The sequence below is a fragment of the Anguilla anguilla genome, chromosome 16 (assembly GCF_013347855.1).
Source record: "Anguilla anguilla isolate fAngAng1 chromosome 16, fAngAng1.pri, whole genome shotgun sequence".
Classification (NCBI taxonomy): Eukaryota; Metazoa; Chordata; class Actinopteri; order Anguilliformes; family Anguillidae; genus Anguilla; species Anguilla anguilla.
In genome coordinates, this window is record NC_049216.1 from 29,014,356 (window position 1) to 29,026,855 (window position 12,500).

The 12,500-nt window shown below is 58.5% G+C and overlaps 1 protein-coding gene across 7 annotated transcripts in view; it reads left to right on the forward strand.

Moving 5' to 3' along the window:
- gse1 (Gse1 coiled-coil protein) overlaps positions 1-12,500 on the forward strand; it is a 285,225-nt gene that overhangs the window by 256,792 nt on the left and 15,933 nt on the right. For 6 of the 7 annotated variants that reach the window (XM_035395068.1, XM_035395073.1, XM_035395069.1 and 3 more), the window contains one exon: positions 4,783-4,982. In XM_035395068.1, coding sequence (XP_035250959.1) covers positions 4,783-4,982 — 200 coding nt within the window. Of the gene's footprint in view, positions 1-838; positions 860-4,782; positions 4,983-12,500 lie in introns of those variants that run through there. The other variant, XM_035395074.1, reaches the window with a different exon arrangement.

A 12,500-nucleotide genomic window follows, 5' to 3' on the forward strand; every position in this document is an offset into this window, starting at 1 on the left:
TGTGTGTGTGTGTGTGCGAGTGTGTGTTAGGGGTTTCTGTAGATAAGGATCAGGAGGAGGGATTGATTTGGCTGTGGGTTTTTTGCGGGGGTGGGCAGGGTCATGTGGAGATGTTTATCTGAGTTCTTTATGAGGTGCGGTGCCAGCCGATGCCATGGGCGGGTCGTGCCCCTCACACTTCCCACAGAAGCCCCCCCGCGGTGCCACCACCGCTGTGTTTATGGATTTTACCTTTTTCATTTAGCCCTGGGAAAGGCTCTAATGAATGTTTTTGGAGTGTGCAGTGCGCAGTGACGTGTGGCTCCTCTCTCTGACCCGTTACAAAGAGCTGGAGGCTGAATTAGGATGTGTCACACACACACACACACACACACACAACCCTCTCACACTCCTTATCTTTCTTTCTTCCTTCCGTGTGCTGATCCCTTCCTTTTTCCTGTGGCTCTGTCCCTCCCCTTGTCCCTTCCCTCTCTCCCTCCTGCTCTCCCTCCCTCCCTCTCTCTTACCCTCCCTCACTCAGTCCCTCTCTCTCTTTCCTTCCCTCCCTCTCTCTCTTTCCTTCCCTCCCTCTCTCCCTCCCTCCCTCTCTCCCTCTGTCCCTCTCTCTCTCTCTCTCTCTCTCTCCCTCCCTCCCTCCCTCTCTCCCTCCCTCTGTCCCTCTCTCTGTCCCTCTCTCCCTCCCTCCGTCCCTCTCTCCCTCCCTCTGTCCCTCTCTCTCTCTCTCTCTCTCTCTCTCTCTCTCTCCCTCCCTCCCTCCCTCTCTCTCTCTCTCCCTCTGTCCCTTGTGCGTAGCCACACACTGAGAATGAAAGAAGCAGCTCTGACACTTGATCTTCATTAATCGCTGCTCAGGTCCTGAGTGAGTATTGATTTGAAAAGCTATCACAGGGAGAGTAATGGCTTTCTGACTGGGGGGTGCCGGGGGCTGGGGGGTGGGGGGCAGTGGGGATTATGCTGCTAATTGCTGTTGGCCTTGCGCTGTCGAGATACGCTTCCGCAGATTTCTCTCCTTATCGTTCCTCCACCACTCTCCTCCTCCCCGCTCTGTCGTCTTCCTGAGGTGGTGTGAGGAGGAGGAGGAGGAGGAGGAGGAGGTGGAGGAGGAGGGGGGGGGGAGGCTTCGGCTTGCCCGCCCGCCACTCTCTCTCCTCCCCTGCTCTCAGAACCCCAGAGGAGGAAGGAACATACAGCAGCTCAAAACTGTTTCCTCTCCAGGACTTCCTGTTCAGAAGAGGCATCGCGTTTAGGTTAGAATAGAGTAGCGTTTGAACCAAGGCGAGGGCACTTGGCTCCATTGTCTTAGTGACATTTTCCCGACTGCAGAGGGGGACTGTTAGCATTTAGCACGTCATTCCTGGGGTGATTTATAGAGCAGAGGAAGGTTTTTTTATTATCGAAACATGGCAGACTTCATCAGACTCATCACCTGAGAGATACCCGTGAGCCATCTCACAGCCCACAGATCATTAACGGTGTTTCCTGAGCTTCAGCTGGCCTGGCGATGACGGCATCCATGAATGCAGCTGAAGCTGTGACTCCTATTTTGGTTGTCTTTCAACCAGCGAGAATAACTCATTATCAGTTAAATGGCAAGGCACACACTAGCCTGTTATCGTCTTTTAAATTCCTTATTCGGAGGCTTATTTCCAGGATCAAGGTGGACGACTTGAGTTTGGGAAACTGAAAGATGGCCGACTTGTTGTTCGGCGGGCATTTCCCCGTCTGTCCACTGGGGGCGCTGTGCGCAACTGCGATATCAGTAGAGACGTCAGACGTCCTTTGAACATCGTGTGCCCTGCTGTAGGAAATAAACCGCATCTGTTTTCTCGTTTACAAATTTGTGTACGCTTGGGTGTTGTGAAGAAACTGGGGTTCAAAGGCATTTAGTTATAAGAACGTCGGCTAGGCTGTCAGCGCAGCATCAGAGGGCAGCAGTTCTTACACCTCGTAGTTCTTAAGCTGTTGTATTTTAATAAACGTGGTGCGCCTAGTCATGCCTTTCATCGACTTCTGTCTGACGAGCGAGCCCCAATGTATGCCGAGCGACGCATTCGAACCGGTGACACACGCTTAAGTATCTTGTTTGTTTTTTTTTTATTTATTTATTTATTTTTTTGCAAGCTACGAGCTCCACTTTCGGACCGACCCAAAACCCCCTCGTGTGTGTGTGTGAGTGCGCGTGTGAGAGTGTGCGTGTTAGAGTGTGTGTGTGTGAGTGTGAGTGTGAGTGCGTGCGTATTTCTGTGAGAGTGTGTGTTTGTGTGTGTGTGTGTGTGTGTGTGCGCGCCTGACAGCAAGCGCGAGATTAAAGAGTCAGATCCCTTTATGCACACCCAGCTGAAGCGGCAGAGGCGCGGTCCGGCGTGTTTACCGTGGACGCGGGGGGTGTGGGATTTTCGGCTTTTGGGTTTCTCCTGAGCGCGGCGGCGCCGGCGCCCGGCCCCTTCACCCGCCTGCCGAGGACAGCGCCACGCTACTTTAGCCGCTGGTTTGGGAAGCGGCGGAGGGCGAGAGAGAGGTTTGGAAGGCGTTTCTGGAGGACAGGGGCGCGGAGAGAGCGGCTGGGGCGCTGGTGAAACGCAGGCGGCCGCGGGGACGCGGGCTCAGGGGCCGCAAGTCAAGCCAGCACGGGCCGAAATCGCCGTCTTTTTAGCGCGAAGCGGCAGAAGCTTCATTCCCGAGACCGTTTGCTCACGGCGAAACCGCGCGGATTTCTCGAGCGGGGGGGATTTGGCGGGACGCGGATTGCCGCAGAACGGGCGGGCCGGCCGATTGGCTGGCGTGAAGTGGCGCTCGCTGATTGGCTGAAATGCTGTGGCAGTCAGGCTTGGGCACGGCGGTTTTGGGATGGCTAAGCTGCTGCCTGAGATCTGGGAGTAGAAATGCTCCTTGGTTTCACACGGGCACCGGGAACAACACACACACACACACACACGCAAGCACGCGTACACTCACACACACGTGCCGAAACGCGCATACTGTTAGTACACACACTAATACAGCCATAGACCCTTGTGCACGGACACACAGGTTGACACATGGTGTTCTTGGAAAGAGGCTGAACATTTTAAGAAGGGCCTGACCCAGACCGTTTCTTCTGAATGCAGTAATTCCATAAAGTCAGGAGGGAGGGCACGGGTCAGAACAGCCAATGCAGCCCCGTGGCTGACCCACACAGAGAGAGAGAGAGAGAGAGGGAGGAAGGAGAGTAAGAGTGAGAGAGGAAGTGTTAGAGAGAAGTGGAAGAGAGAGTGAGAGTGGAAGAGAGTGATAGAGGAAGGAGAGGGAGAGAGAGAGGAGGGAGAGAGAGATAGGAAGGAGACTGAGAGTGAGCAGTCTCCTGTGTGATGGTGTGAGTGCGCTCAGGTTCTGCTCTGTGGCCGACCTTCCCCTGGCCCAGGACCCTCCCTTTGGGGACGATGACTGGGACTGGCAGCCCAGGGCCTGGGCTGAGAGGGGTCTGGGTCTGGGCTGTGAGGGGTCTGGGCTGTGAGGGGAGTGGGTCTGGGCTGTGAGGGGAGTGGGTCTGGGCTGTGAGGGGTCTGGGTCTGGGCTGTGAGGGGAGTGGGTCTGGGCTGTGGGGTCTGGGTCTGGGCTGTGTGGGGTCTGGGCTGAGAGGGGACTGGGCTGTGAGGGGTCTGGGCTGTGTGGGGTCTGGGTCTGGGCTGTGAGGGGTCTGGGTCTGGGCTGAGAGGGGCCTGGCTCCCCCCCCCTGCCCGTGTGGCGCTCAGGCGGGCACGCTGATCCCAGCGCTGGCACATTTTCACCGCAGCCCCCGGCGGTCCATCTGGGCTGATATTTTGGCGCTGCCCGGCTGCACCGCGCCCGGCTGCCTGTGCCAGGCTGCCTGTGCCAGGCTGAGGGCAGTGTGTCCAGGCTTCGTTTGCCTCTGTGAGGTACACGCCGTTCCTCATGCTAAAGGCAGCCGTTTAGTGGCCTTCCCCGTGTCGTTCTTCAGGCTTCTCCGACGCGCTGGGCCGTGACACAGCGTGTGTGTGTGTGTGTGTGTGTGTGTGTGTGTGTGTGTGTGTGTGTGTGTGTGTGTCAGATGGCCTGCTTTGTAAGTGTGATTTGAATATTTGGCTGTGCGGTTTTGTCATGCAAGCCCTGTGTTTGGCTGCATGAGGCGGCTTCAGCACAACTCGCCTGTGCTTCTGTGCTCTGTGCTCCAGCCCAGTGCTCTGTGCACTCTGTGCTCCAGTGCTCTGTGCTCCAGCCCAGTGCTCTGTGCACTCTGTGCTCCAGCGCTGTGCTCTCTGTGCTCCAGCTGGGCATGTCTCCCGCCCGTCTCTGCATGCAAGCGTCCGGCACCTCCTCCTGGGAGGAGAGCGCCCCCGGCGCCATGGCAACACGCTCGGCTGTGATCAGAGGAGCAAGCGAGCGAGTGAGGGAGGGAGAGAGAGAGAGAGAGAGGGGGGAGGAGCAGGGGAAGCAGGAGGGGGGGGGGGTGGAAGGGGAGGAGCTGGGTAATGCATTCACAGAGCAGGAGATTGGAGATTGTTATCAGCGTTTGTTTATTTCTCTTGGAAGAGGGGACATCTGATCTGACTGGAGCAGCCTTTGATTGCGAGGAAGTTGGCAGCAGAAAAGTTGTTTTTGAAAGCGCTGGCAGGTCACTGACTGACAGGCTGGTTTTCTCTCTCTCTCTCTCTCTCTCGCTCTCTCTGTCTCTCTCTCTCTCTCTCTCTCTGTCTCTCTCTCTCTCTCTCTCTCTCTCCCTCTCTCTCCCCCTCTCTCTCTCTCTCTCTCTCTCTCTCTCTCTCTCTCTGTTTTCTTTCACAGGGTCGTCCATAAGCAGTGAGTCTTCTCCGGTCTCGTCCCCGGCCACCAATCACAGCTCCCCCGTCAGCACGCCCAAGCGGGGCCCCATGGGCCCCATCATCGTGCCGCCCGGGGGCCACAGCGTGCCAAGCACCCCGCCCGTCGTCACCATCGCCCCCACCAAGACCGTCAACGGGCTGTGGAGGAGCGACAGCCGACAGGTGAGGAGCCCGGGAGCGCGCCCCCACCTGCACACGCTGCACACGCCCCTCCTGCACCCGCACCCCACCTGCGGGGGTCCCTGCGAAAATGCCCCCCCCCCCCCCCACCGCTCCCTTCATGGAGGCGCGGAAAACGCGGCCCTCCCTGATGATGAGGCCGGGCCCGTCTTGGCGAGTCGGGGGGGGGGGCTGGCGCGCGTGTCCGTTAATGCTGTGGAAGTGTGGTGGAGTCGAACATGCAGCCCCTGGGCATTTCCAGTCAGCTGCAGCTCTCTCTCTTCCCTCCCTCCCTCCCTCGCTTTCCTCCATTCCTCCCTCCCTCTGCTGATTTCATCCTTCTTTCTGCAGGTTGTGCGGTGTGTCAGCTGCTAGCCCCCCCAGCCCCCCCCCCCCCCCCCCCCCCCCCCAGTTACCTCCGCGCTGAAGGCCAAGTTTAAACGCCCCCTAAAGAATTTGTCCCGTTCCCTCTCCTCACTGGGACGGGCGCGTAAGCCCCCCGCGTGGCGAATCTCTGAAAGGCTCGCGATTTCCCAGCTCACCGACCTTGTGACGCGGCGGGCCGCGTGTGACATACGCGGGGGCATGCACCCCTAACCCCCCCGCCCCCCCCCAACATGCAAAACAATGGCAGCTGCCGGCAGGCCACAGAGGTGACTGCCACAATAGCAGCCGGCATCTGTACCCCCACCCCCGCCCCCGCCCCCGCCCCCCCCACAGAGGTCACCGTCACCACTGATATTCAAGTGCATCTCTGTGTGCTCGCCCCTTTTCTGTGTGATGGCAGCAGTGCTGTGAGGGGAGGAGGGGGCTGGGGGTGGGGGGGGCAGGGGGGACAGGGCGGGGGGGGGGCAGGGCGGGGGGGACAGGGCGGGGGGGGGGGGGGACAGGGCGGGGGCCGGCTTTGATAAGGGCCGCATTATGCTGCGCCCCTAATCCACCTTATCTTTATTCAGCAGCTAATGGCAGCGGCGCTCAGCGCTGGAACATGCCGGAAGCCCCGGAGCGGCCTCGGGGTCTGCCGGGCTGCCATTGGTGGGGCTGCGGGGAGGGGGAGGGGGAGGGGGGCGGAGCATCTTGGTCATTGTCCCCCCGCTTTTCCCCCTTTGACCTGTTCCCCCTCCAGCTGCCCCATCCCATTAGCCCAGCTCTTTACAGGAGGTCAAAGGTCAGGTGTCTCTCTTTTAGAAGGGGGTCAGCAAGAGGTCTGTCTGTCTCCGAAACAAAACAACCCCCCCCCCCGCTCTCTTCCCCCCTCCTCTCCGCCCTCACCCTCCCCCTGAATCAACAGATGTTACAGCTCCCATCAAAATCTGCTGTTCCTTTGATGAATGGCTGCTGCAGACAGCTCCTCTAAAGAGATTAGAAAGCAGCTCGGCTCGGGAGGCTGCTGTGGCTGCTGCTGCCGCCTCCATGTTACTGCCTCTCCAGAGCCGGCTCTCCCTGCTCCTGTTCTCTGTGCTCCTTTCTCTCTCTGCCCCTCTCCCTCTCTGCTCCTCTCTCTCTGCTCCTCTCTCTCTCTGCCCCTCTCTCTCCCTGCTCCTCTCTCTCTCTGCTCTGGCTCTCTCTGCTCCTCTCTCTCTGCTCCTCTCTCTCTGCTCCTCTCTCTCTGCTCCTCTGTCTCTCTGCTCTGGCTCTCTCTCTGCTCCTCTCTCTCTCTGCTCTCTCTCTCTGCTCCAACTCTCTCTTTCTGCTCTGGCTATCTCTGCTCCTCTCTCTCCTTGCTCTGGCTCTCTGTGCTCCTCTCTCTCTCTGCTCCTCTCTCTCTCTGCTCTGGCTCTCTCTCTGCTCCTCTCTCTCTCTGCTCTCTCTCTCTGCTCCAACTCTCTCTTTCTGCTCTGGCTATCTCTGCTCCTCTCTCTCCTTGCTCTGGCTCTCTGTGCTCCTCTCTCTCTCTGCTCCTCTCTCTCTCTGCTCTGGCTCTCTCTCTGCTCCTCTCTCTCTCTGCTCTCTCTCTCTGCTCCAACTCTCTCTTTCTGCTCTGGCTATCTCTGCTCCTCTCTCTCCTTGCTCTGGCTCTCTGTGCTCCTCTCTCTCTCTGCTCCTCTCTCTCTCTGCTCTGGCTCTCTCTGCTCTGGCCTGGGCTCCCTGTGTGCTGGAGAGAGAATAAGCAGACACTGCTAAGTGAATAATGCACTCAGACAGGGGCTGAGTGAGAGGGATGGGCTGGGAGGGGCGACGGTCTCTCTGCGTCGCTTACGGAAGAGATCGGGTAGATTTGGGGAGGGGCGGGGGCTCCGTGGTGCGCCCCCACTCTGAGGAGACAGGTTGTTTGGGTCACAGCAAACGGAGGTCCGTTTGAGTTTTGTGGATTGAGCCGGGGCCCGTCGTGCTTGTTTGGCCGAGCGGTCACAGGGGCCGGCGGGGGGGGGACGGGGGGGGGGGGACAGAGCCAGCGGCTCTCTGACTCCTCTCCAAACGGCCTCTTTCAGTGGAACAAAGGCCCCTCAGTTCGGCTCTGCCTGCGCCTTTAATCATCGCGGGACCCCAGTTTCAGACCTGCGCCCCCGCTCCCAAACTGCGGTCACGTCCTCCTGACCCCCCCCCCCGCGGCCCCTCTCTGGCACCCGGCGGGCACTGGGGTCCCCGAGTCAGCCAATGAGAGCGCTCTGAGAGGCTCCGCTTCCTCTCCCCGCTTCCTCGCCCCGCCGCGATTGCTATGCCCGAGCGGTCCGGCCCTCTGTGGAGCGCCCGGCTCCTCGTTCAGCGCCGAGCTGCGGTGTGTGAGGCGCTTCCTAACATCGCGCCCGGACGGGACAGGGAAAAATACGCCTTCCTCTCGCCTTCACCCCGTCTTCCTCCCGCCTTCCTCCCATCTTCCTCCTGTCTTCCCCCCGTCTTCCTCGCTCAGAAGGCGAGTGGGGAGGGATGCCGCGAAGGTGGCGCCATTTTGCCGTAATGACTGCGGGAGGCTGGCGTGTTTTCTGCAGGAACTCGTAATTGCTTTTTAATTGACAATTTGCATTAATTGCTCCATCTGAGACGCGCAAATGACTCGCGTTTTCAAAGTGTGCAATCCCCGGAGTCTGTTAAAGGCGTACGGAGGGCATGGAGAGAAGTAGCGCTCTGCCCCCCCCCTCCTCTGCCCGACCACCCCCCCCCCCCCCCCCCCGTCACTGATTCGCCCCCCTCCCGTCTCGTGCTTTCCCCGCTCTGTGGATGGATGTGGCGTTTTTGGGAGGGTGCGCTCTGTTGAGGTCAAAGGTCAGGGAAAGGAGCCTCTCTGTCTGTACGTGCTGCCCCGCCTCCCCCCCCCCCCCCCCCCCCCGCCTGCGCTGCCCCACGCCCTGGAGAATTCCCCCTCGCGAGCTGGAACAGGCCAACCGCTCGTCACCGGAGAGCCTCACGCGCTCGTTTGAATCTGCTTTTAATGTCAGAGCCGCATTCAAATGGAGGGAGATTTGATTGGCGCTTCTTGGGGTGAGGCAGCCGCCATTTAGCGAGAGCAGTGAAAGCCCAGGCCCCTGATAGGGCTCGAATGGTTTAGTTAAACAGAAGAGCGTTGCATTTTATTTTATTTTGAGAGAGGGAGAGAGAGAGAGAGGGAGAGGGAGGGAGAGAGAGAGAGAGAGAGAGAGAGAGAGGGAGGGTGAGAGAGAGAGAGAGAGAGAGAGAGAGAGAGGGAGGGTGTGAGAGAGAGAGAGAGAGAGAGAGAGAGGGAGGGTGGGTGAGAGAGAGAGAGAGAGAGAGGGGGGGGGGGTGTTTTTTTGACAGAGTTTGCCCAAACAGTTTTTGCGGTTGGCAGGGAGTGCTCTGTAGCAGGCAGGGAGGGCTCTGTAGCAGGCAGGGAGGGCTCTGTAGCAGGCAGGGAGGGCTCTGTAGCAGGCAGGGAGGGCTCTGTAGCAGGCAGGGAGGGCTCTGTAGCAGGCAGGGAGGGCTCTGTAGCAGGCAGGGAGGGCTCTGTAGCAGGCAGGGAGGGCTCTGTAGCAGGCAGGGAGGGCTCTGTAGCAGGCAGGGAGGGCTCTGTAGCAGGCAGGGAGGGCTCTGTAGCAGGCAGGGAGGGCTCTGTAGCAGGCAGGTAGGGCTCTGTAGCAGGCAGGGAGGGCTCTGTAGCAGGCAGGGGGGGCTCTGTAGCAGGCAGGGAGGGTCTGCTTTCCCCTAATTGCAGCGCTCTGTTGTTTGCGCTGTCGCCCCTGCGGAACACCTCTCCGTTCCGCGGGGCTCGGGGGGCGAGCACAGAAGGCACAGAAGACGCCGCGGCTGCCTCACGCGAGCTGGAGACGCGGCGCGGCACAAAGGGAGCCCTCCTCCATTTTTAACGTGCGTGTCGGTGAGGACGCACCTGCCCTTCCTGGAGCCCCGGCCGGCTGCCCCAGCAGCACCGCCACGGCGCACTGCCCCAGCTCTCAGCGAGCGCGCGGGGGAAGGCTAACACTGCGCGCGGGGAAGGCTAACACTGCGCGCGTGGAGAAAGGCTAACACTGCGCGCGGGGGAAGGCTAACACTGCGTGCGGGGAAAGGCTAACACTGCGCACGGGGAAAGGCTAACACTGCGCGCGTGGAGAAAGGCTAACACTGCGCGCGGGGAAAGGCTAACACTGCGCGCGGGGAAGGCTAACACTGCGCGCGGGGAAAGGCTAACACTGCGCGCGGGGAAAGGCTAACACTGCGCTGGGGAAAGGCTAACACTGCGCTCGGGGGAAAGGCTAACACTGCGCGCGGGGGAAGGCTAACACTGCGCGCGGGAAAGGCTAACACTGCGCGCGGGGGAAGGCTACCGCTGCGCGCGGGGGAAGGCTAACGCTGCGTGCCGGGCAGTAAAATCTGCCTCAGTGCGAATGACAGACGGCCTGTGAGAGGCGGTCTGTCTTTATTAGGGGTGCCGGTGAAACGCGGCGACTGAAAGATCAAAGCGAACGACAACCGTTGTTGTTTAATTAATTTTTTTTTGTTGCATAAACAAAATATTCATTACCGGAGAGGAACGTGGAGCGAGCGAGCGTGTGTGTGTGTGCGTTTGAGTGTGTGTGTGTGTGTGCGTTTGAGTGTGTGTGTGTGTGCGTTTGAGTGTGTGCGTGTGAGTGTGTGTGTGCATTTGATTGTGTGTGTGTGTGTGTGTGTGTGTGTGCGTGTGTGCATTTGAGTGTTGTGTATTTGCGTGTGTGCGTTTGCAGCCGTTGACAGGGTTTCATGCGCAGTCGTTGGACCCTCTGCCTAACCAGACTCCCTCGGGGTTCCTCTGTTTGTTTTGCCCGTCATCGCCGATCTGGTGCAGATGTTGTTTACCAGCGCAGTCTGCTGATTCCTGCGCATGTATCACGCGCGTTTGGCGGCATGACGAGCATCGCAGGGGCGCTGCTCGAATGCGTGCGTCTCTTACGCCTGCCCTTCTCCCTGCTCGGGTTGGTCGAGCGCGCTCTCCAGGGTCAGACCCGCCCGCACCGTGGCGTTTCAGCGAGAGCGATTAAAAGCGCTACGCGGCCGAACGCTCGTGACGTAGCCGCGCGCTAAAGAGGTGAGCGCGCCGGTGTTTTCCGTACGAGGGCGTCAGAGGGGACCGGCTGGCGGCAAAGCCGCTGCCGTTTCCCACCAAATAAAGCTGCGTGGCGGCATTGCCTCCGACGGGCCTTTTTGCAAATGCTGTCAGTCCAATAAAGATATCATTCTGTTTGATTTACTGGGATATCATTTGAGTGACACGGCAATCTCTCTCCAGACTCTGTTTAATACGTCTTTATTGCATTTGGAGGGGTGGTGGGGGGGGGGGGGGTTCCTAAATGTCAGTAGCCATGCAGCAGGGAGGAGAAATGAGTGCTAAATAACAGGGTTTGTGCCTTTTAGACTGCGCTGGAAAGGGAACGGGGGGTGGGCCGTTTCCTGGGTGGTGGGGGGAGGGGGGGGGGGCAGGGGGGGGGGCTCGGGAGAGAAAAGACACATTTCAAGTTTTCAGCTTGATCTCTGATTCTGACTTCTTTTGACATATCTGAACCACTTTTCTGCCTCAGCGAACATTTAGGGTGCTGCTGAGAGGCCCTGCCCCCCCCCCCCCACCCAATCCCCCAACCGCCCCCCAACACCACCTCCCCTTCAGCGCTCTCAAAGCCATTAGCTGATCCCCGCCTTTTAAGAGGCCGGGGAGATGTGTGAGGGAAGGGGGGGGCGGGGGGTGGCGAGGGGGGGGCGGGGTGCAGGGGTGAGGAGAGTGAGGCTGGCTCGCTGCCAAGTGAAGCACATTAAAAAAAACAAGGAGGGGGCAACGTGCCGCCTAAAAAAAAGAGAAAGAAACACGGCTGGCATTTAATATCACATGTTAGCGCGGCGGAGTCGGGACGGGTCAGCGGCGCCCAGCAGGGCCCCCGTCCTCCGCAGGGAGGTAACGCTTCACTAAATGGGATTTTCTTTATCACTGACAGCAGAGCAGGAACACTGTCCAGCGTGTGTGTGTGTGTGTGTGTGTGTGTGTGTGTGTGTGTGTGTGTGTGTGTGTGTGTGTGTGTGTGTGTGTGTGTGTGTATATGTGTGTGTGTGTGTGTGTGTGTGTGTGTGTGTGTGTGTGTGTGTGTGGGTGTGTGTGTGTGTGTGTGTGTATATATATATATATATATGTGTGTGTGTGTGTGTGTGTGTGTGTGTATATATATATATATATGTGTGTGTGTATGTGTGTGTGTATATATATATATGTGTGTGTGTGTGTGCATGTGTATATATATATATATGCATGCATTTGTGTGTGTGTGTATGTATATATAAGATGGTATTTAAAAAAAAAAATATATATATATATACACATACAAATGTTTCCCACAATTCCCAGGGATGTTAATTTGGGTGGGTTTAGCCCCTCCTCCTGCTCCCCCGCTCCCTGAGTGGATGGCGGTGGTGTGAACGCGTTTTCCTGGGACAAAAGGAACGTCTGTGGTTGCCCTGCTCCCTCTGTCCTTCGCCCCTCGCCCTAGTCCCTCTGTCCTCTTCCTCCTGTCCTCGTCTCCAGCTCCCTGTCCACTCCCCCCCTCCCCCCCTTCACCCCCGCCCCCCACCCCCCACCCCCAGTAAACGCACGGAACCACCCCCGCACACTCACCCCCGGTTAAACTGTCCCTTTTGCCCCGGGTTTTTAAATTAGGAGGGAAAAGATGGATTCACTGGCTTCTCGCTCGGGCCCCAGTGCGGTGTTTTTAATAGGGCCTCTCCATTAAATATTAATAACCTGTTGTTCTGACCTTAATTGAGCTCGCGTCTGCCGCCTGTCGTGCTGTTAAAACCTTTCCTGCTGCAGACGAGCTTTTCCCCCTTTCCTTAAATACGTTTTTTTTCTTTTTCTTTTTCTTTTCAAACGTCGCCGTTCTTCAAATTGCCGAGTCCTCGTCGTTTTTTTTTTTTTTTTTGGCGGTGGGAGGGAACTTTGTGTTCCTAAAACCTGCCGGCACGGAGACATGCTAATGCCTCCCGAGGCCCAGAATCAATACGCCCGCCCTGATTTGTGCCACGAGCTCGGCCCCTCCTCCCCCTCTGTAGCTGGGGAGTGTCATTTTATCATGGGACTGTACTGTACTTTGCTGTGCTGTGCTGGGGGGGGGC